At 39.2% G+C, this 22,268-nt stretch overlaps 1 protein-coding gene across 1 annotated transcript in view; it reads left to right on the plus strand.

Annotated features, from left to right (window-relative positions):
• The window catches only part of MROH8 (maestro heat like repeat family member 8), a 36,325-nt gene extending 17,942 nt beyond the window's left edge, over positions 1 to 18,383 (plus strand). Inside the window, exons 12-24 of the mRNA XM_054573783.1 lie at positions 649 to 798; positions 2,598 to 2,758; positions 4,640 to 4,775; positions 6,777 to 6,967; positions 7,984 to 8,121; positions 8,382 to 8,496; positions 8,830 to 8,970; positions 10,051 to 10,215; positions 10,807 to 10,962; positions 13,068 to 13,190; positions 14,641 to 14,740; positions 14,994 to 15,059; positions 18,218 to 18,383. Coding sequence (XP_054429758.1) covers positions 649 to 798; positions 2,598 to 2,758; positions 4,640 to 4,775; positions 6,777 to 6,967; positions 7,984 to 8,121; positions 8,382 to 8,496; positions 8,830 to 8,970; positions 10,051 to 10,215; positions 10,807 to 10,962; positions 13,068 to 13,190; positions 14,641 to 14,740; positions 14,994 to 15,059; positions 18,218 to 18,366 — 1,791 coding nt within the window. The 3' untranslated portion in view covers positions 18,367 to 18,383. The remainder of the gene's footprint in view (positions 1 to 648; positions 799 to 2,597; positions 2,759 to 4,639; positions 4,776 to 6,776; positions 6,968 to 7,983; positions 8,122 to 8,381; positions 8,497 to 8,829; positions 8,971 to 10,050; positions 10,216 to 10,806; positions 10,963 to 13,067; positions 13,191 to 14,640; positions 14,741 to 14,993; positions 15,060 to 18,217) is intronic.
• Positions 18,384 to 22,268: the final 3,885 nt, after the last annotated feature.

A 22,268-nucleotide genomic window follows, 5' to 3' on the forward strand; every position in this document is an offset into this window, starting at 1 on the left:
ATATTTAAGCATCTACCAAGTACCAGACATTATGTTAGGGGGCTGGGGGGAAAAGAAAGCCTACAGGTCTTATGTAGGGTCAAAGATATCAGGTAACTTAAATTCTCTGTGCATCAGTTTCCTCATCTGTACAAGGGGGACCTGTAAAAATTGGGATGACTCAAATGCTGTAAGTGTTATATGAGATGCTGGTATGGAAAATGCTTTGCTTAGTGCCTGTCACATAGGAAGTACCCAGTCAAATTATACCTATTATAATTGTGGGATGGACCTTATATACAAGTGCAGTGAGAAGCAGAATGACATATTCTTTCAATACATTGTCTTCAAACAACGTATTTTTAGCTATGCCTGGGACCCTGTCATCTATATAGCATTAGGGCTTTCTTTTAGTTCTATTCCTATGAAAGTGTGACTCTTTCTCAGTAATAAGTCTTTCTAAAAGTCAGAGCTATGACAGGCCATGCAGAGTCCCAGCAGTGGACATTTGGGTTGCTTCCAGTTTTTCACTTTTATAAACAGAACTGAAGGAAACATCATTGTACATATTTAAACATTTGCCTGATTGTTAACTTAGAATTGATGTCCTTTTTCGGTGCTCTATCATACCATATATCTTGGAAGTTCATTTATCCTAAATCATTTCAGATCTTCGAAGTTTTTCTCGATTCAGATGAGCTCTGCCAGTTTGCACTGACTATAGTGGATGGCCTAAAAAATCTGAAATATCCCTGTACCCAGCAGTCAGCAGAATTGCTAATATCATTGGTGAAAAATGCAGAGTCCCGATTTGAAAAGGTAAAAAGCTCAGTGGCCATTTCCTGGGTTTAAAATATCGGCAACACTTCTCCCTCCTGCAGCTGCTGGGGTCTCTTCTGCTGCTTCTATTCCTCTGAGAACAACTGCTGAAGGAGGCCAGGGTCAAAGCCTTAGTCCATTTGGTCAATGTTGAACATCCATCTATTCAACAATTATATAATAAACAACTACTGTGAATGCAACTAGGGAAGGCAATTTTTACAAATCTAAGGTGTAGTCCATATTTTCCAGAAGAGTACCGTTTTTCTGGGAAGATGTAATTAGTACATACTAGAATGGTAACTTTACTTCAGATCCTCATCCAGGTTGATTAATAGTGTCAAATTTTTAAAAAGCCATTAGTGATCCTAGAAGGGGGCTGACTTAGTAAGTATAAAATCAAGAGAATTTATTTAAATGTATCTAAAATTAATATATCAAGAAATAACAATATAATTATATCACTTAGAAATATGGAAGAACATACTGGAAGCGATAAAAGTAGTTGTCTTTGGAGAGCAGACCTGGGGAATAGGCAAGAGAAAGCCTTGAAATACCACTGGAACTTTAAAATTGTGTGTACTTTGATAAAAGAATACATAATTAGTAAATGATGAAAACTCATTTTTAAGCTATTAAAATAGCAAAGATGCAAAAAGAACCATATAATGAGAGTACAGTGAGATGAACACATATCAGCCTGGTGCTTTCAGCTGTTTAAAAAACCAGCTGTGAGAAGCTCAAACCAAGGATTTATCATTTCATATAATAAAATAAGAAGTCTGGAAATAGAGTATATTTTCTGGGATTGGTTTGGTAACTCAACAATGTTATCAGAGAGGCAGAGACTTTTGCATCTTCCCACTTTGCCTGTTCATATAGCCATAAGATACTTGCCACAGTTTCACACTTTATGACCAGATAAGACAAGACTGCTCAGCAAAGAAGAGAGATGTTTGCCTTTTGTCCCTTTAATCAAAGAGGGAACTCTTTCCCAATAACCCCCAGTAGATTTTCCCTCCTGTTTCTCTGGCCAGAAGTACATCACCTGCCATCCTTAAACCAGTTTCTGGCAACTGGTGATAATGACAAGCATTTATATTTGGTTGTTGAGGCCTGCCTGTCTGAGGTGCTGATATTTCCCCAGAGCCTGGAAGTCACAAGTCTACAAGCAGGAAGCGTAGGTTCAAGCAGAGAAATGGACCAAAGTCCAGTGGCAGGTATGACTCCTCTGCCAATCTCAGAATCAGAGTGAAAAAAATCCAGCTTACTTGCAACACTAAATTTAGTAGTTTGTCTTATTGTAAAATCAATACATAATCGTTGAGAAAAAATTAGAAAAATACATAAGCAAAAAAGTTAATATCACTCAGACACATTATTGACATCTTTGTGTATATGTTCTTCCAAATCCTTTTATGTGCATATACATACATATGGCTATATTTTATGTAGTTTTGATAATTTTAAAAAAAAGATCCTGATTTTTAAAAAATTATTTATTTACTTTTAGAGAGAGGAGGAGAGAAAGAAAGGGAGAAAAACATTGATTGGTTGCCTCTCACACATGCCCTAACTGGGGACCAAGCCTGCAGCCCAGGCATGTGCCCTGAGCGGAATCGAACCAGAGACCTTTTGCCTTTCAGGATGACGCTCAACCAACTGAGTGAAACCAGTCAGAGCAACAGTTCTGTTTTAAAAGTCAACCCCAGGACCTTCCAGAAATAACCATAGTATCCTCAGTTACATATCAGTGTCACACAGGATTAAGGTCTTAGTGATTTCTTTTCCCTCTTCAGGTGCCAGAAATTATAGGAGTTATCTGTGCCCAGCTATCCATGATCAGCCAGCCTAAAGTCCGCCAACAAGTCATAACTACCGTGAGTTTGTTTATCTCCAGGCCCAAGTACACAGATATAGTGATCAGCCACCTTCTGTATCATCCAGTACCATATGACAGGTAACAGAACCTGGTATAGCCTCGGGATTAAATTTGGGTGTGTATTGTAGAATATGGTTGCCCTAAAAAAAAGTCTAATGATATTCTGCCCTGGCACATTGATATGGTTCATAGGCTGGAAGGTTGTCCTCCCATGCACCAAAAGGTTGGGGGTTCAATTCGCACATGCCTGGGTTGTGGGTCAGTTCCCCAGCGTGGGGCGCCCAAGGGGCAACCACACATTGATGTTTCTCTCCCTCTCTTTCTTTCTCCCCTCCCCCTCTCTAAAAATAAATAAATAAAATCTTTAAAAAAAACAAAACAACGCAAACTTGGTGTATCAGGAAGACTCTCTAACAAACTGAGATACCTGCAGGCCTCTAGGTGAGTTTTTAGTGTGAATTAGCCAAGTAGACAGGAGGATGGGGGAGTAGAAGAGACATTCTGGACAGGAGTAGCAAAAATAAATGCCAGGAAAGTATTAAACAGTTTAATGAATGCTCATTCCCAAATGATGGGCAAACAAAAACAATGTTACATCTACAGAATCTGTATCACTGGAAGTGAGCCCTGTTCCATATTTTTAACAGACTCTCCAGATGATGTTTTCAACACTAAACTTTGTGAGGACTAATAGGCCCATGTGTGTGTTTTCCTAATTCAGATGCATTCCCAGCATGCTTACAAATGTGCAGAACCAAAAGCATTTCAAAACCCTTCTTTCACAATACCTTCTCAAGTCCTTCATGAATGTTAATAGTCTACAAGGTGTTTCCCCAGCCAGGAGCCTTTTCAGTATCCTACGCAGCCTCCAGCCTTCTTCCTTTTAGGAGTCCTTTAGAATCAAACTTTGTTTTATTCACAGATTAGAATTACCAAAGTAAGGAGTGAAATGCTGGAGTAGTCTTTAAGCCTCTCAAATTTTAGAGTGATTCTGAGCAGATAGTTGGAAAGCCACACTTTAAAAAAACAATGAGTCGAACGCACAAAGATACTTAGGTAGATTCTGAAAATAAAAGGATGGAATAAAAGCATGAGTAACTCCCAGTCTTCTCCTCGTCCCCTGTAATGCTCCCCCACAGTGTTTATGTAACTCAGACCCTACTTTTGAGTCAGTGGTAGAAGAGAAGTTATTATATGCAGGCTCTAAAAAGATATCTTTTAAGGAGGATCAAAGCTTTGTTTCATGGCTTGATATTAGCCAAAATTAGAGGACCATCTACTAGACTGAATAAGTATGTTTTTGAATGCCTTCTGTGAGCCTGGCATTTTGCTAGACCCTGAAGGATTCATAGAAGAAAAGCCAGATGTATCCCTTCCCTTCAGAGGGAACAGATAGGCACACATACAGAGAACCAGCAATAGCGCATATAAGACCTCTATAAAGGACAAATTTTTAAAGTATTATGGGAACTCTCATGAATGACATGGTGAAGAAATAGCAAAGGCTTCACAGAAGAGATGACATTGGATCTGGACCTGGAAGGATTTTGATGGGCCGCTGAGAGTTTTAGAAAGGACCTTTCAGTTTTAGGAAATAACATAAGCAAAGGTATAGGGTTTTCAGAGTTCATTGTTTATTTGTTAAAGGTGAGTGGTTTAGGGCAGCTAGAGCACTAAGTATGTGATAGGGAGGTTATGAGACTGAAAAGGTAAGTTAGGGCCAGTTTGAGAATGGTCTTGAAGTCCATGCTGAGGCAATAGGGACTTCAGTCTATAAGACCTTGGGAGTGACTCTTACAAAATCAGATAGTAGAGGTTTGGTTTTGTTTTTGCTACCCTGAAGAACTAAACAACAGGAAACCTCATATAGATTGTATTCCAAACATTCTAAAAACGTTGTAGTCATGATAGGCCTTAGAGAAGCCGTTCTTCTGAAGCTACTTACTCTGGGATTTCCAGGGACCTGGCTGAGATGTGGAGAACTCTGAAGGTGGAGCCACCCAGCACTACCTGGATTCTGTTGAGGCTCCTGAGGAAGCTGCAGAAATGCCATGATGTGCCCACCCAGGAGAAGATGGCCTATGTAGCTGTATCTGTAAGCCATTGAGCTCTGTCCCTCCAGCCTCAGCCTGCCGTGCTCCCCTTTGGGATGACCGGCCCAACACCCTTTCCGGAGAGTGTTCCTTTTGGTTCCTCTCAAAGTTTGTTTCTGTCACCCATTCATAAATCTACATGTCTCTACCAGTGGATTGACATGGAGGGGCTAGGGAGAGTGAAGGAATCAGTATGGTTTAATGTATTTTAAACATTCCTTCCCTTATCCTTGAAAAAATATATATCATCGTGGTTAAAAGTAATACAAACTTGTGAAAAAAATTTTTCAAGTAATACATAATATAAAGTAGGAAGTAAAGGTCGTCCTTAAGCAGAGGTCTGCCAATCTTTTCTGTAAAGGACCAGATGGTAAATATTTAAATAACGGCTATATATTGTCTCCCTAAAAGAGAACTTTTTAGAAGTGTTTATACAAATATGAACTTCTGTATATGTGTTCAGTATGTTTTTCCCTCTTTTTTCCTTTTAAATAGACTTTATTTTTTTTTCGGCAGTTTTAGGTTCACAACAAAATTGAGCAGAAAGTACAGCATTCCAACGTACTCCCTGCCCCCCACATGCACAGCTTCCCTCAGTATCCACATGTACTTTTTACTTTCATTTCTTGCCTACCATTTATGGTTCAGCTTTCCCTGGCCTAACTTATCATATCATCACACTTTCTACTATTGTTCTCCTCTTCTCTTATGGTTCTTACAGATTTATGCCTTTTTAAAAATACCTGTAATGTCATTTTAGTACAGTTTTAGGACTTAGGGCACCCAAAGCTATTTCATTATATTAGTCTATAGAGTTTTTGTATATACATATATATAGGATCATAACACATGTATCATGTGATGACCTGTTGTTTTTTATTTAACAATATATGAGCTACTTTCCATATCAATACTTGAGGCTCTCTATTATCCTTTTCATGACTGCATAGTAATTTATTTTTAATTAACTTTTTAAAAATAGGTAATACAGGGTACAAAACCATTTATTTTATTATCATGTTTCATATTAGTGAACATTCTGACAATTTTCAAACTTTTGCCATTAAAACAGTGCTGTAGCAAACTTAATTATACACACATAAATTTTGTTACACTGTATATACCCAATTATTTTCTTAAGATAAAGTGCATTGAAGGGGGATTTCTAGGTCAAAAGGTGGGCTTACTGAAAATTTTGATGATGTTCCCAGATGGTCCTCTAGAATGTTGCCGTTCTACCAGTCATGTATGAGAGTGCCCATTTACCCACACTCACCGCATGGGGCATTACTAGCCTTTTCATTGTTGCCTGGAGAATAGGTGAAAAAGGACATGTTTTAGTTATAATTTCATTATTGGTGAGGTGGAACATTTGTATGTTTTTTAATTGGCTATTTATAATTCTTCTTTTGTGTCCTGTCTGCTCATGTCCTGTATTCCAGTGCATCACAGTTTTAATATGCACACAAACCCCAGTCATCTAGAGATCTGATTGAAATGCAGATTCTGATGCAAAAGGTCTGGGGCAGGGCTTTCAATTCTCCTTTTCTAACCAGCTCCCAGGTTGATGCCAGTGCTACTGGTGCGTGGCCCACATTTTGAGTAGCAAGCCTTAACATTTTTTCTTACTGATATGTGAGAGAATTTTATATATTAAGAATATCACATTGATGCAAATACTTTCCCAGGCTATTTGTGTTCTAACTTTGTTTATGATAAATTTTTCCCAGCTTTTTATTTGTATGTGGTCAAATATGTTAATAGTTTCCTTTATAGTTTATTTCTGGATTTCAGGACTCCCCCTCACTCTTTGGTAACTTTTAATGACCACTTTACTTCTATTCCTTTTCCCCTCACTTTCACTTCCCTTCACTGAGTACCACTACTGTTCCACTTTTGGGATAGTAGAACCAGAAAGCATGCTCTGGCACAAGCAGAAGTAAAGCAATAGCAAGGATTAAGGCCAGCACATTCACCTCTGCTGTGTGCCTTTTCTACCACAGGCAACAGAGGCCCTTTATGAGGTGTTTATGGGAAACAAGCTCCCAGAAGCTACATTCCAACTCTTTCCTCAGCTTCTCATGACACTGCTCATCCAGATTCACCACAGCATCGGCCTCACCATGTCTGATGTCACCATCCCAGCTGGCCTGTATGCTGAACAGGAAATGCCTTCAAAGGTCACCCCTTTGTGGTACTACTGCCCGTTGTGATTTTACTGACCTTAAGTAACACTTACTAAGCACCAAGCAGTGTAGTGAACACAAGGATGGCCACGATGTGGTCCCAATCGTGGGAGAGCTTACAGTCTGCTACCCTCATGAGATGTCAAGATGAAACGTCCAAGAATTATTCTGGTTCCCATTGGTTGTCCTTGGTTTTATTGGTGCCAAGGTAAATTAGGCTATCTGGGTCCAGTTGCTCTGCAAAATGATATCTGATATTATTCCAGTCTTTTTTGAAAAATCAAACGGAGACAGAGACTAGCAAAACAGCCTTAAACCGACCTCCAAAACCATTCAGATCCACAATTGAACAATTTCCCATTTCTGCTTTATTGCACAGAGGTGTTTTTAGTTACCCATTAGGCTATCAGTAGATATTTCTTAGTGTTTCTGTGGCACATGGATTTCTTTCAAAGGAAGTGCTCTGACAGGAAATGTTTGAGAACACCTGACTAAGAGTCGGAAAAACTGAGTTCTAATTCATTTAACTAGCTGTGTACTGTGGGCAAATTCTTCTGTGGTCCTGTGCCTCAATTTCCTCATCTGTAAGTGAGGTCAGGCTAGGTACTCTCCCAGGATCCTTCCAGCTTTCAGATTCTCTCATATCCAAGATACTAGTTCAATAAGTAGTTTTAAAAAGTAGTGGAGGTAAATTTTATGGGTTATAAATAAGTAGTGTCTAAATAAACCTTTACAAAAAAGCAGTGGGTATCAGTTTAGCATCCCATATCATTTGTTTTAACATAGATTTCTTCCCGAATCTCAAGGAAACAAAATCTAGTCAGGTTTCTTTCTGCCTATAATTTGAGTGAGGGGTCTTTCAGTTATTAGAGCATTCAGAGGCTTTTGGGAAATCTAGAAAGAAGAGAATTACAGTCTAGCAGCTATCCATGCATGGCCCTCCTCAGTGAGAACAGGGTCATTGTATGCTGGTGGAGTTGTAAGGACCTGTTCTATTCACCTGCTCTGTTTTTGTCTGATTTAGCTTTGCCATACAGGCTACAAAGACTCTCCTCCTCAGAACATGGTGCTTGCAGGAATTCCACATCATGGAAAAGAATAAAGGATGGACCCTCCTGGCAAGAAAAGATTGCCATCTTCAGGGAGTGTCTCTCCTAGCCAAGTAAGGCTGCTTTGACATGCATACCTGCTCTAAAGCAGCCTTGTTTTAAGGTATTTTCCCCCCTTTTAGTTACCACAGCAACCAAGGTTGAATAACCTCATCACAAGCTGGGCAAAATTATCAGAGGTCCTGGCCCTGCCATACCCTCCTGTGCACCCAAAGCTGGGCAAACACTTTGGAGGGCCCCCAGCCATGGGAAAAATGCTCTCTACTTACAGGAATATTTCTAAGAGTTGTTCTCTTTTTATTCTGTTTTTCAGTGCATTGCTGGAAAGAAATCACGTCCTTGCACATAAGATCTTGTACTTGTTAGTCCCTCTTCTTAACCGAGGGAATGATAAACATAAACTCACATCTGCAGGTTTTTTTGTGGAGGTAAGACTCCTTACTTAGAAGCTGGATTCAGGAAGCCTATGAAGCAGCGGGGCCTGCCTTCCTAGGCCCTATTCAACTTAGTGGCAGGCTGCGATCCGTTTCAAACTTGGGATAGAAGTAGTTTCAGATTCAAGCCTACTGAAATTCTTCTTTCCACATAATTCGTTATTCAGCATTCCTTACTTGCCTACAGTGTAACCATCACCTTGTAATGTATATGCTGTATAGTACAGGTTTTAAAGGGTTAGTATTTTGGAGTTGGTGGGAAGGTGGCTCCTTTCATGAAAAAGGGCTTAAAGTTAACTTCTTTGACCGATTTCTGGATTCTTTCAGCTTCTCCAGAGTCCAGTGGCTAGGAGACTGCCCAGCATATACTCTGTGGACCGCTTGAAAGACTGGCTATATCATGGAGATAATGTCTTTAAAATTCTTGCCCTCAGGGGACTGTGCTATCTTATCAGACACCGGGAGATGGTAGGAGGGGGCCCCAGACCACTGACTCATAAGCCACAAATAAAACATACCCCAGAAAGATACACAAGAAATTAGTAATAACTGAGGAGGAAAATTGTGTAGCTGGGCGCATGAGAGGGCGGGAGTGCATACTTTTGTACCGTTTGAAATCTATACCTAGGAAATACGCAAGTGTAGACACTTAATGAGATTTAAAAAAATAAAAAGGTCTATTCACAGATAGTCATAATATTTGAAACCTGCAGTTTGATTATCATCACAACCTGCACAACATTCATGTGCCTTTTCATGCCTTGTACCAAGTTGCCTTATCATCTAAGAGTCACTGACATTCATGTTGAAAGCTCATCTTCCATGGGCCTAACTAGACACTAAGAAGGTCAGAAGAGAAAATTAACCCTTCTATTTTATTACTTCAGTTCTGTTTCTTTTACTGCAAATACAGGGGTGGGCAAAACCCCTGTATTGTTTGCAGTTGTTAAGTATGGGAAACAGGGTTAATAAAGCTATTGTAATAATCATAACCTGCATGTTTTTTTCCATTTTGCCCACCCCTGTATGTATCTGAAACAAACTCTGGTTGGTTGGATATATGAATATTTGTGGCTTATTCTATTTAATTTTTACATGCATGTTTTAAACATTAAAACCCTGAGACTGCTCCATTTGGGGGGTTTCAGAAGAGCGGAATCCCAGTGGATTCCTCCAAGGAATCTTTTAGCCTCTGTTTGAATACCTTCCATACTGGCAAACTTTCTGTGACCTGAGCTAGCCATTCCACTTTCTTTTTGTTAGGTGAGCAGTTCCTCACATTAGGCCCAACTCCATATCACTGGACACTCACCTGGTCCCACTTCTGCCCTGTGAGGCAACTCACAACTCTGCTCCCTTCTCTGCATGTCAGTCCTGCTAGTACTGAGAGAGGGCAGTCATGCCTTCTTTACTCTGTTGGTGACCAGCTTGTAGTACAAAAAATTCTGTAAGCACTGGATACTGAGTAAAGGTGCCCTACTTTGTTTGGTATCGGATGAAGAGCAATCAGGAGAGGTGGTGATGTGCTTGTTCCCTTTGGGCACACAGAGTGAAGATATCAAGAGCCTGATGCCCTGCATCTTAGACCTGTTATGTGAAACCGACGAGAAGATTGTTTTGTTGGCCATCCAGATACTCCTGCAGGTTGTTAGGACAATGGATTTCTCTACCCTGACGGCCATGATGAGGGCGCTGTTCTCCTTTTTTGGCGATGTAAGATAATGAGAACAGAGAGACTTTCCGAGGGGGAGGGTAATTGGCATAACAGCGAATAGAAGTTGGGATAATAATAAACACTCTGTTTCGTATAGTACTTTTATTTCAGAGCACTTTAAAATCTCCTCTCCTTGGGCCCTTTCGGGTGACCCATAATGTTGGTAGGGTTGGTGTTACTATTTTTCAAATTAAAAAAAAACAACCCTAAGACATAGAGACTTGACAAGGTACTCCCTTCCTTCATGGGACGGGGAAAGAGCTCTATAAGGAAACATTATCTTTCCTTTCAAGTAACATTCAGGACTGGGTCAAGGTGGTAGACTATATATATGTTCCCATCCTAAATCACTAAGATTTTTTTTAATATGCATGACACATAATGAATTACATGTACAACAAACTACATGTAACAAGTAGTACAAAGCATCAGGCCTTGCTCTTTCCACACACATTTGGTTTCTTGCCCTCAGCCACCTACAGCTAAATAGCCTCATGTTAGGATTGGCATTTCAACTAACCTAGGGCTCTTACAAGTTAAGCATGAACACTTTTCAGTGAGTTGCTTCTCTTTGGATATTTCCTTAATAGGTGAGACCTGATGTTCATTGTTTCTCCATGACCCTCTTTGGAGCCTCCATAAAGTCTGTGAAAAATACAGATAAGAAAGGTGTAGAGAACCAAGTCCTGGACAGCTTGGTCCCACTACTTCTGTACTCTCAGGATGAAAATGATGCAGTAGCTGAGGTAATGCCTACTGTCAACTTCTTTCTGGATTTTACCTCAAACCCAGAGCAAAATCTGCAAATAAGAGTTCATATCTTTGAAGGTAGGGACTTTGTGGTACCATCTTTATTTCCCATTTCCTCTGGTATAAGGCTACCTTTTAATTACCTTGACTAAGTGAATTGCGCAAAAAATATTACTATTTCTCTGTAGCAAATCATGGCCCTTTGTGGGTAAGAAAAAATGTATTACATCTTTTTGTAGAACAGCCCCAACATTCGACCTAGTACAGAGCCCTAGGTACAGTGCCCAATTCAACTAATTATTTTTATTGATGACAATGATAATATTCTTTTTCTTCTTTTGTCTAAGAACTGCTGCTTAGCCTTGTGACAGAAGGACTTTTATTGTGGCTAAGTAAGAAATAGTAGCTGCTCTGACAATCTGGAGAGCCTTTACCTCTCCTTAATCTTAGAGATTCTGCCATAAGAGTTGTGAATGGGATGTCGTCATTATTAGCACTTACTGTCCCACATCTCCCAAGTCCATCCCAAGGTGCTAACTATAACCACCAGTTACAGCAAATTAGAGGAGTAGGTTTAGACTCCAAGGATTCTGGAAAAATGCTGGAGCTCTCACCTACCTATGCTCCTTACAGAATTGAAAGCAGGTTCAGAAACAGGATTTAAGATGACAGTAGACCTTGGCATCTTGTTAAAGAGGAAGTTTTATGACCTCATAGCCATAAATGTGAAATATGTCAGACCCCCAAAAAGTATAAAGCAGAGTTTCCCAACCAAGTGATGGGAAAGTCTGCCATGTAGGGGTTACAGAGCTATGGAGGTATTGATACTCATCCACCCCCACCTCACCCAGCCTTTGGCAATCAGCGAAGGCCTAGAGCAGTGGACCCTCTGGGCTTATTTTTCTTCAAACCATGAACAACCTCTAGTCACCTTTTCAGGGCTCCTCTGTGCGTTGGCCTAAGCAGAGAGGAAGGATCTAACATTAAACAGCTTACGAATCACTGATACAGAGAAGATAATGAACATCCATATATCTACCACTCATGCTGAAAAATTAATCAAGCACTTATTCCCAACTGAATTCTCCTAAGACTGGCATCCTGGATTTTATTTTATAATTTCTGTGATAATATTTTTCATGTTTTAAAACCTCATATATAAGAAAACTTTGTATGTTGTATCATTTCTATATCTTTCAGCAACCTTTTTGTTTAACATTATTCTTGTAAGATTTATCTGTTGTATAGCCGCACTTCCTTTATTTTCACTGCTACATAGAATTTTATCATGTGACTATCTTACAACTTATCCCATTTTCCTATTCCTAGATATTTAGATTTTTAATTTTTTATTATTACATTGCTGCAAATGAGCATTCTTCTATATATTTCTTTGTGTATACATATGGGAGTTTCTTGAGGGCGTAAAACCAGAGGCAGAATATCTAGGTATCTTTAACTTTACTAGATATTTATAAATTACTAAACAAAGTAGCTGAACTAATTTGTATTTCCATCAGTCCCCAATGGAATTTCAGTGGCCCACGTATCTAGTGGACCTGGGACAAAATGCTTGGAGTCATCAGAGGTGTTTGTTGGGAGGCATTCTGAGAGCGGCGCACAGAGGGGAGGCCCACTCACTAAATTTTGCTCAAGTATCTGAATCAGGAATGGATCAGTACTCTCCAGAGATCCCACATGGACAATGAGGAACTACACTTTCCTGGGTAGACTGACAGAAAAATGACACAGGAACAGCAAGTGGGCATAGGAGCCCTATCTGTAGAGCATGGGATAGTGGAAACTCCTGCCCAAATCCCTGGTCTGGGTGTTACATCTGAGAGCTCTCACTCTGCCCTAGACCAGTGGTTTGTACATCCTCCCAAGAACCCTGCAGATTCTATGGATTCCCTTTAAGGACTAAGAGGAAGTTAAGGGAGGACAGGACTCTGGTTCTTTCCACCCCTCTCCTCACTTCAGCCAAGATAATTCTGAGCTTATCAGCTTTTCACGTTGGACTTTAGTGTCAGTTTTATTTGAAGAAAGATTACCTCATCTTAAAATATTTGAAAATACTGATCTCTGAACATTGTTTTCACAGGAGAGCAGGCGAGTCCTAACTATATGTGCCCAGTTTCTGAAGTGGAAGCTGCCCCAAGAAGTGTACTGCAAAGATCCCTGGTACATCAACCCTAGTGAAGTTGAAACAATCTGCAAATTCTTGGTATGTGAGAAATAATGGTTTTGTTAACCCTTTAATATGCCGACATTTTTTCAGATGTAGTTTTTAATCAGAAGTTGATATCTGTGAACTGTTTTGTACTGTGAATCTATAGTTTCCTCCCAATGGAGTCACAGATACACTTTATATTACCACCCTTCCTCATGGAAAAGACTGGTGAATTCTTAGAATCCCCCCAATTCTGGGTAAGTCTACAGGGTTAAGCTCATAGTACATACTCAAATAACTACTTGTGGAGTGAACTAAAATGAAGCCATGTTTTTCCTTTACAATGATTTCTAATCCTTTCCTTGTATATAGTAAATTGTATTACCCTCCATCAGAGCATGTTCAGGGAGCCCCAAGCAAGGGCTGCCATGCTGTCATAGGCCATTCAGCATGATGACAGCATGCCACTGGCTCTACAGGTCCCTGTAGACATCCTTTCTCCTCACAAACTGGACAAAGGATACCATGGGCCAATCTTAGGGGTATGCTTGAGCCAGAACAACTCCGGAGGCCCATCCACTTTTTTTCTAGACAATTAACTCTAGAACCACTGGGATCCTAATGAAGGCCCTAAGACTGAGTATTGTTCCCAGGGACCTTCCATATGTGTAGCCTCTTTAGGTCTCAGAATGGGCTCCTCTAATCAGACTTACAGGGCTAAGAAGCCCATAGTACCCTTATGTCAGACTTTCCACTGGGGATTATCTCACTGACATGCAACCAAACTTATAACCGATGCACTGATGACAGTATTCAGAGCAGGAAATTCAGTGTTCTCAGTGGATAAGACTGCAGATTACCCATGGTGAATCCTAAGTCCTATGAGAACAAATTTCTGTTCTCCTCCTCCTATTCCTGAAGTACCTGTCCTTGTAAGAGATCCACTGAGAGGTAAGCTCCCTCATCCAGTAAGCATAACACATCCCATGTGCAACAGGCCGTGGGGAACCTAGACACATGCCAAGGATTAAAACTTCCTAGGGGAGCCTGCAAGCTAGTAAGGGAGATAAAACCTCTGTGGAATATTAAATAGAAACTCAAGGTGGGAAACATGTGCCAAGAGAGGAGTACCAGCAAAATACTAAGAGCAGGGTTAGATCAGGAAGGCTGGAGCTGTCAGGGAAGAGCTCACAGGGAGGCAGAACTCAAGGTGGAACTTAGAGAACAGAGAAGACTTAGATACAGAGAAATGAAGATGGATTTAGAGGCACTACAGGCACAATATGCAGCATGAGTGGGTGTGAGCAAGGTGCATTCAGAGGATTTAACTTTGTCTAGGGGATTGTTGTGGCATAATATTCATTGAACAACTGTAGTTATTTCAAGCACTGTACTGTATATATGTGTATCTAACCTAGTTCTTGACTCTGGAAACTACAGTGAGGCTGATAAAAATAGTGATACTACTTCACTCCTTTATACTCTTTCTTTTTTCCCCACTTAGGGAAAAAAATGCAAGGGGAAAGTTAACATCCTAGCCCAAACATTGATGTTCTCCAAGAGTCCAAAACTTCCTATCAGAAGAGCAACAGTCTTGTTTGTAGGTACAAAGAAAATCCTTTTATTTCTACAGTCACTTCTATCCCAAACTTTCCCAATATATGCTGTTGAATATCCCCATTCTTTGTGAAGATGGCCTTGGAAATACTTCTTTGGAGAAAGGGGCTATGTTTTCTATAGGTAATTATCAAGGACTTCTAAATCCAGTTTTTACAATCTAATTATCAAAGGCCAGTTCTGCCAGCTGCTTAGAGCCAAAACCAGATCACAGACTCACTGACTTTATTCTGCATTTAGGTCTCTTTTCAAAATACCTGGATCGCAGTGAACTTCGGATGAAGGGTACTAAGTGGATAGAGGATGGTAAGTGATAACTCACTTGGGTTTGGCGTGGCCCATATGTTAGATAGTATCTGAGGCAGTGACTGTGGGCAGGCCCTGCGGCAGAGTGAGACCCTGAGAATCAGAAAGCCTGACTTTTGCAGTAAGCGGAAGCTCTTGGGGACTTCAGCTGAATGACAAGCTCATCCCAGTCTAATTTCCCTCTTTAGTAAAAAACATGACCCTATTTGTCTGGAAACAAGCTTTGATGAATTGCCTCAGGGACAGTTCCAAAACTATGTTGGGAAATAAGACATTACCTAGAAATACTATCTTGGTAAATTATGATGACACTCACAAGGACCACACTGATGAGTGCAGCACTATTTTCTATAAGTGGTTGTCCTGTAAGGTGGTAGGACTTGATAATAAGGATGTTTTATAGTCATATAAGGCAGGCATCATGCAGATGGTTTTCTGAATTGTCAGTGAGTGAAAGCTTTTTATAACGATACAGCTTTGAGGATTTAACACTCAAAGAATTATTTATTCCCACTTAAGAAGCAGTCCTACAATTAAAAAAATGCCATGAAATGCAAAGTCTTACAACCAAAAAGCAAGTACTTTGAGGACCAAATTAAAATCCTGAATAATTCACTACTTTCAAAATAAAACTATATAACTGGTAGAATAGCCAGAAGCTAAAGCTTATTTAGGAATGATCATGCCACTTTTCTCCAAGGTCTCCTACTTCCCCACAGATACCAGAAGCAAAAAAAAAAAAAAAAAAAAAAGGAAGGTCCTGTAGATTATTTTATTCTATGAGGAAAGATTCTACATGGTTGATTCTATTTAATTAAAAATAAATTATTTTCACCAATGTTGCCCCAAGAAATTCAATAAAAAAGTAAAATAAATAAATAGCTAATTATTTTCTAATCTAAAAGGGGAATCGAAGTTCCTCTTCTATATAGAAAATTTAGAGTATGTATATAAATTATATGCATATATTAGGATGGATCATAGAAAATTGCCATTTTGTAGGGCAAAACAGTCAAATATCAGCAATCTTATATGGTTCAACCCAATGAAATAATTCTACACTATTCCCTCCCTAACAGTAGCTAATCTGTTTTAGAAATAGGGTAGAGCACCCTAGCACTCCTTTTTTTATTTTTTTAAATATTTACTGATTTTAGAGAGAGAGGGAGGGAGAGAGAGAGAAATATCAAATTTGTTGTTCCACTTGGTTATGCATTCATTGGTGGTTTCTTATATGTGCCCTGACCTGGGATCGAATCCACAACCTTGGGGTATCAGGAATAATGTTCTAACCAACTGAGCTACCTGACCATGGCTCACCCTAGCACTCCTTTTTTTTTTTTAATTAATTAATTTATGTTCTCAAATACATTTGTCTCTGCCTTCTGTTTTTGAAGATATTTATGTTCTTTACCACAGGAAATTTCAAGCAAATTTAAACAAAAATATCAATAGGTAAAATTCAATTTAAGTTAATTTCATGACAAAATAAATTTGAATCCCTTTAGATTCCAAAATTGATGAGTGCTCCCTTATGGATTCTGTAGAACATGTAGAGACAGATTTTACTGTAGGAACCAAAAGAAACTAAAAACTCGTCACATATTCCATCTTGGAAATAAACATGATGAGTTTAAACACTAACATGCTACTTAAAAAATATAAAGCTCCTAACTATTAAGAGTTCCTAAGCATTTTTGAAACCTTAGAGAATTAGAAATTGAGAGCCTTTTCTAATATGATGCAAACACAGATCCATGAAGTCAAAGAATAGTTGATTTGTCTATGTAAAAAATTTACAAACCAACTTTGAAACAAAAAGTAACAGACTAAATTGAAAAATAAGCAGAAATAAGCAATAATATGGGGGGGGGATATATTTGCCATATGATAAATGGTTAATAGCCTTAAAACAAATCCATACTTTCTTAAAAGAAAAGTGGCAATCAATATGAATAAGCAACTCATAGAAGACAAATGACCGATAAATATATTAAAAATATTCAATATTACTAGTAATCAAAAGTTTGCAAAACAAAATGATGAGATACCAATATGTGTTTTTCTGTCAAAATGGCAAAGATTATTAATTAATACTCAACATTGGTGTATCAGGACAAAACTGACATAATCATACAATGTGCTGATATGAGCATAAATAGATACAACTTTTTTACAGGGAAATTTGGTAATATGTATCAAAACCCTTTAAATAAACATATACTTTGACTTATAAATACCACTTCTAGGAATCCAATTCATGAAAATAAGCAGAAATATTTACAGGAATGTTCACTTCAGTATTATTTACAGTGCAAAAATGGAGCCCTGGCCAGGTAGTTCTATTAGATATTGTTCTGATACACTAAGGTTGCAGGTTAGGACACATCCCTGGTCAGGACACATACACAAATTAACCAATGAGCCCTGGATGGTGTGGCTCAGTGGATTGAGTGCCAGTGCACAAACCAAAGGGACACCAGTTCAGTTCCTAGTTAGGACACATGCTTGGGTTGTGGGCCAGGTCCCTGGTTGGGGGTATGTGAGAGGCAACCATGTATCTCTCACACATTGATGTGTCTCTCCCTTTCTTTCTCCCTCCCTTCGCCTCTCTCTAAATAAATAAATAAATAAATAAATAAAATCTTTAGAAAAATTAACCAATGAATGCATAAACAAGTGGAACAAAAAAAATTTATGTTTCTCCCTTCCTTCCTCTCTCTCTCAAAAAAAAAAAAAATAGAATACATTGCAAAAATGGGAAACATCCAAGATTAGAAACAAGGAAACTATATCATATACATAGTGTAGAATCATATGTTGTGAAAAATATTGTAGAAAAAAGGGAATAAAGATTTAAGAGTAACCTCTAGGACCAACACAGGAACTTAGAAATTAACAATATTAGTCAAAACTTAACAGGTCCAGATCATCTGCCTATATGTAGACTACTAGGCAGTCTGATTACTATACAGAGTAAAATATTTGACAACTTAAGAAATAAGTTTTGTAGGTCAAAACTGGAGTTGACCTACAAACTTTTAGGCAGAGGCTTGCAAAACGTTAGGCATGCTGTAGGCATGTTGGCTCTTTGGTACCTGGACCAGTGACCATGTCCATCAGTCTTTACCTCCTACCTGGGTTTTCTTGCCATTTAGATCTGAGACATCTGCTGCATGACCCTGAGCCATCTCTGCACATCATCGCCTCCCAGGCCTTGTTCCAAATCCAGAAGGTGGCGGCTGAACCAGGTCCTGAGCAAACAGTTGGCAGGTTGAGGAAGCTCATGGGTTGTCTTTCTACCTAGAAATGCAAGGCAAGCAACATCAGGTAAAAATTTATCCTTCAGAAACTACAGAAGCAACTAGTGCTCCTTTTTTTTTTGCAGACTTAAAGCAATGCCAACATGAAGCTACCTACACCCATTTAATTACCTCTTTTTGCCGTCAAAATCTTTAAGGAATTAGAATACATAAGGGAGAACAGCTCTTGGTTAAAGTTAGCAGGTAGAGTGAAAATGTACTGAGTGTTTGAGGCATGCCAGAGATCCCACAAAGTTTCAGTTTGATAAACGTGTAGGACAGCTTCAAAAGAGATTCTAAATAAATGTTAATGTTGCAATGTTTTTATTATTGGCTCTTTTGTAAAAGCCTAGGCTACTTGGCAATAGTCTAAGAAGAAAGTAACCAGTTCTTATAGTTTGGTATTAATTATCTATTTTTATAAAATTTCTTAGGGCCTTCTTTCTTCCTTCCCCTTTCTTTTAAAAACCTTCAAGCAAGAAAAAAACTTCCGAAGTGGTGTAATGCTAAATTTATCCCAGTATATGTGAGGTTTCCACTCCTTACTTCCCCTTTTTCATTTTTCTGATTACTTTCCCTTCAACTGCTGTTGGATCCTATTATTTGTTCTGTACCTACTCTGCTTTAAGCATAGATGGAGAACATTTTCTTACAAGCAGAAATTTTCTGTAAAAGAGGTTAATCTGTACTTACCAATATTTTAATAAGCTGCATGTAGAAATGGTCACTATTGATCTAATTCTCAGGCTCTTATTTGGTTGAGGAATGTAAGCAAAGGGCCAGAACTGAACTATTTAGGGCAATGAAGGGGCCTCGTAGCATGGGAAAGGAGAAAAGAAATGAGGCAACTACCCAATGAAGAAGACACATCCAATGGTGAATTGCACTAAGTTTTTGTTGCAAAGTGAGCAATATGAATCCTTACCACCCTATCTCCCCACCTTTCACCCCCATCCCTCTGCCAAGACGTTGTTAGGGACAGATTTCTCCATGATTCATGGTGAGTTAGATGTTTTGAGGTATGTGACAACATGCCAAGCATGGCTTCAAGAGGATCCCTGCCCAAGAAGGGTCTTCATGTTTGAGACTAGCAGTCAGGAGTTTGAGCTAAAATGCTGGTCCCACAGCCAGATGAACTAAATCTTCACCCTCAAGCAGAGCCACCATGAGGGTGACCACTGGACGCTAAACCTCAGTACAGCAAGCCCAGTTGGCTTACATGTATCCCATGCTGCTTCCTCCTTGGGTCTCATAGCATGCACCCAACGCCACTATCCATTTTGTGGTATATCCAATAAAAATGACTAAGTCTTGTTGAATATTGACAGTGAGCCAGACTCTAAATATACTATATGATTAGCTCTTTTAAGCCTCATAACCACTCAATGTATTATCTTCTTTTTGCAGTTGGGGAAGCTGAGGAACAGAACGTGAAGGGACCTTGCCCAAGGTCACACAACTAGTAAATGGTAAACTCAAGCACTCTGGCCCTGAAGCCCACATCCTGGACTCGTCTGCTCTGCTCCTCTCCAATCTGGTCTTTCCCTCTAATGTGAATAAATGTAGATTTAGTCTACAATTAATCTTAGTTGCTGGACTCATGCCGCAAACTCATACTCAAATAATGTTATCAAGTATTATTTAATCTCAAATAATAAATCCAAAGCTTGAACCCTTCTTACCTAAAAGTTAGTGTACCTCATTTATTTTTTAATAGGATAGAATGCACATCCCACGCTAAGGAAAGCTGAGTTAGAGCAAAAAGTGTTGATTATTCTTGAGGACTGTTTTTGAATCCTTTGTTTGATCTCATGAACTAGCTGTCTCTCACAGCAGAAAAATAGACCTCTAGGTTTAGGATGCAGTTTAAATCTCCAGTGACATGTAAGAGGTTGAATGAATCCTTTTTCTCTACTTGTATTTACTCTGGAGTCCCTTTTCCTCCAGGCATATTTTTATTTTCTGAGTAACACCATCAACAGTAAGTACAAGCACAACAGTGCTTATTCTATTTCATTTATGATTAACTGTGTTAAAATTTGCAGAGAGAAACATCCATTAAGAGACAGAGGGTTGCTCTTTACTGAAGTGCCTTAGTAGCTTGGGAAGGGCTGAAGAAGTACTTAATAGTAATTATATTAACAAGTCTATTTATTCCATATTATCTCCATTATATTTATACAAGGTAGTCCTCAGAGTTAGATTTATGTTTTTATGGAATTTTTAAAATATATGAAACAAAAATTTCTGGATGTTTAATTTTGCTATACTACGTTGAAATAAAAGTTTAATATAATCAAATATTATTTTGGCTTCATTTTTATTATGTAATATTAAAATGTATTATTCATTATCTATTACTGGCCCAGCTGTCTTTATTATTTTATTTTATTTATTTATTTAAATCCTCACCCAAGGATATGTTTATTGATTTTAGAGAGAGAGGAAGGGAAACATCGATGTGTAAGAAATGTTAATTGGTTGCCTCCCATATGAGCCCTGACCAGGGAATGAACCTGCAGCCTAGGCATGTGCCCTGACCTGGGATTGAACCAGCAACCTTTTGGTGCATGGGATGACACTCCAACCAACTGAGCAACCTGGCCAGGGCTATTTTATTATTTTTTTAATCCTCACCCAAGGATGTATTTTTGTTTTGTTTATTTTAGAGAGAGAGGGAGAAGGAGGGTGGGAAGAAAGGAGGGAAAGACATCGATGTAAAGAAACATTGATCAGTTGCCTCCCGTACATGCCTCAACTAGGGATTGAACCTGCAACTTACATATGTCTCCTGATGGTGGATTGAACCTGCATCCTTTTGGTGCACAGGATGGTGCTCCAACCAGCTGGGCCACCTGGCCCAGAGCTGTCTTTATTATTTAAGATTTTCCCTTTTTAAAATTTGAGTGTTGCTTTTCCTCCTTAGACTGAGGTACATATTTTATAAGAAATTGTTTTTTCTCTCATTGAAAAAGATTAAACTGTCATGTAAGTGAAAAAGGGATTGGGCAAAGGGAGAATCTCCAGACATCAGCCTTGGCAAATAAAACGGCACTAGGAACAGTTGTAAAATAGGTCAAATCTCTCTGTATCTTCTAACTTTCCCTCCTTCTTCCAGGCTCTGGGCTCCATGCTCCTTTTTCTATCTCTCCTTCTTAAGAAAGGATTTGATGAACTCACTGTTAGTGTAAGTAATTAGTAATGCAAAATTAATGAGGTGAACTCTTCCAGAGATTTTTGCTTTTTAACAAAGTACAGTTTTTAAGCAAAAAGCATGAAGCTCTCTAATTAGATACTTTAGGCATTACTGAGCAGGATGGAGAAAGGAGGTATTTGGAGATGGAATTGGGGGTAATGGTGTTGCCATTAGAAATGAGGTCCTTGCTGTGTTGTGAGAAAAGCATTTCCGGGGACCCACATGGGAGGATGAGGTTTAGTGGTAAGGTTTATGGTAGAAGCAAAATTCAAAGACTGCCCGTAGGTTCACAGGGTCTCATCTCTGTCCCACTGTGAGAGAAGTCCAGACTTGTCTTTATCAAGCCCAGAAGAAAGGCCAATGCCCATAAATCCTATGTCATTGGTTCAATCCAGTGTTTCTGGCTACACTCCAGCTGGTGCTGTGCCCAGGCCCATGCTTGGAACCCAGGCCCCAGGTGGCTGCTTGGCCCACATAGCTGCTAAGGAGAGAATGTGTGAACAAAAGGAGTGAATATGCTTTACAGAGAGAGGGGGGAGGGGAGGGGAAAGGAGAGAAGAGGAGAGGAAGGAAGGAGAAGGGAAGGAAGGGGAGGGAAAGGAGAGGGAGAGAGAGAGAGGCACCTTTTATTAGGTTGATTATATTATCTTGGGCTTGGGAAGGACTAGGTGCTTTTTCAAACAAGCCAGTTTCCCATGCCTTTGTGGGTTT

The sequence above is a fragment of the Pteronotus mesoamericanus genome, unplaced genomic scaffold (genome assembly GCF_021234165.1).
Source record: "Pteronotus mesoamericanus isolate MK-2021 breed Mesoamerican mustached bat unplaced genomic scaffold, CSHL_Meso_final contig_25, whole genome shotgun sequence".
In the NCBI taxonomy this organism is placed as follows: Eukaryota; Metazoa; Chordata; class Mammalia; order Chiroptera; family Mormoopidae; genus Pteronotus; species Pteronotus mesoamericanus.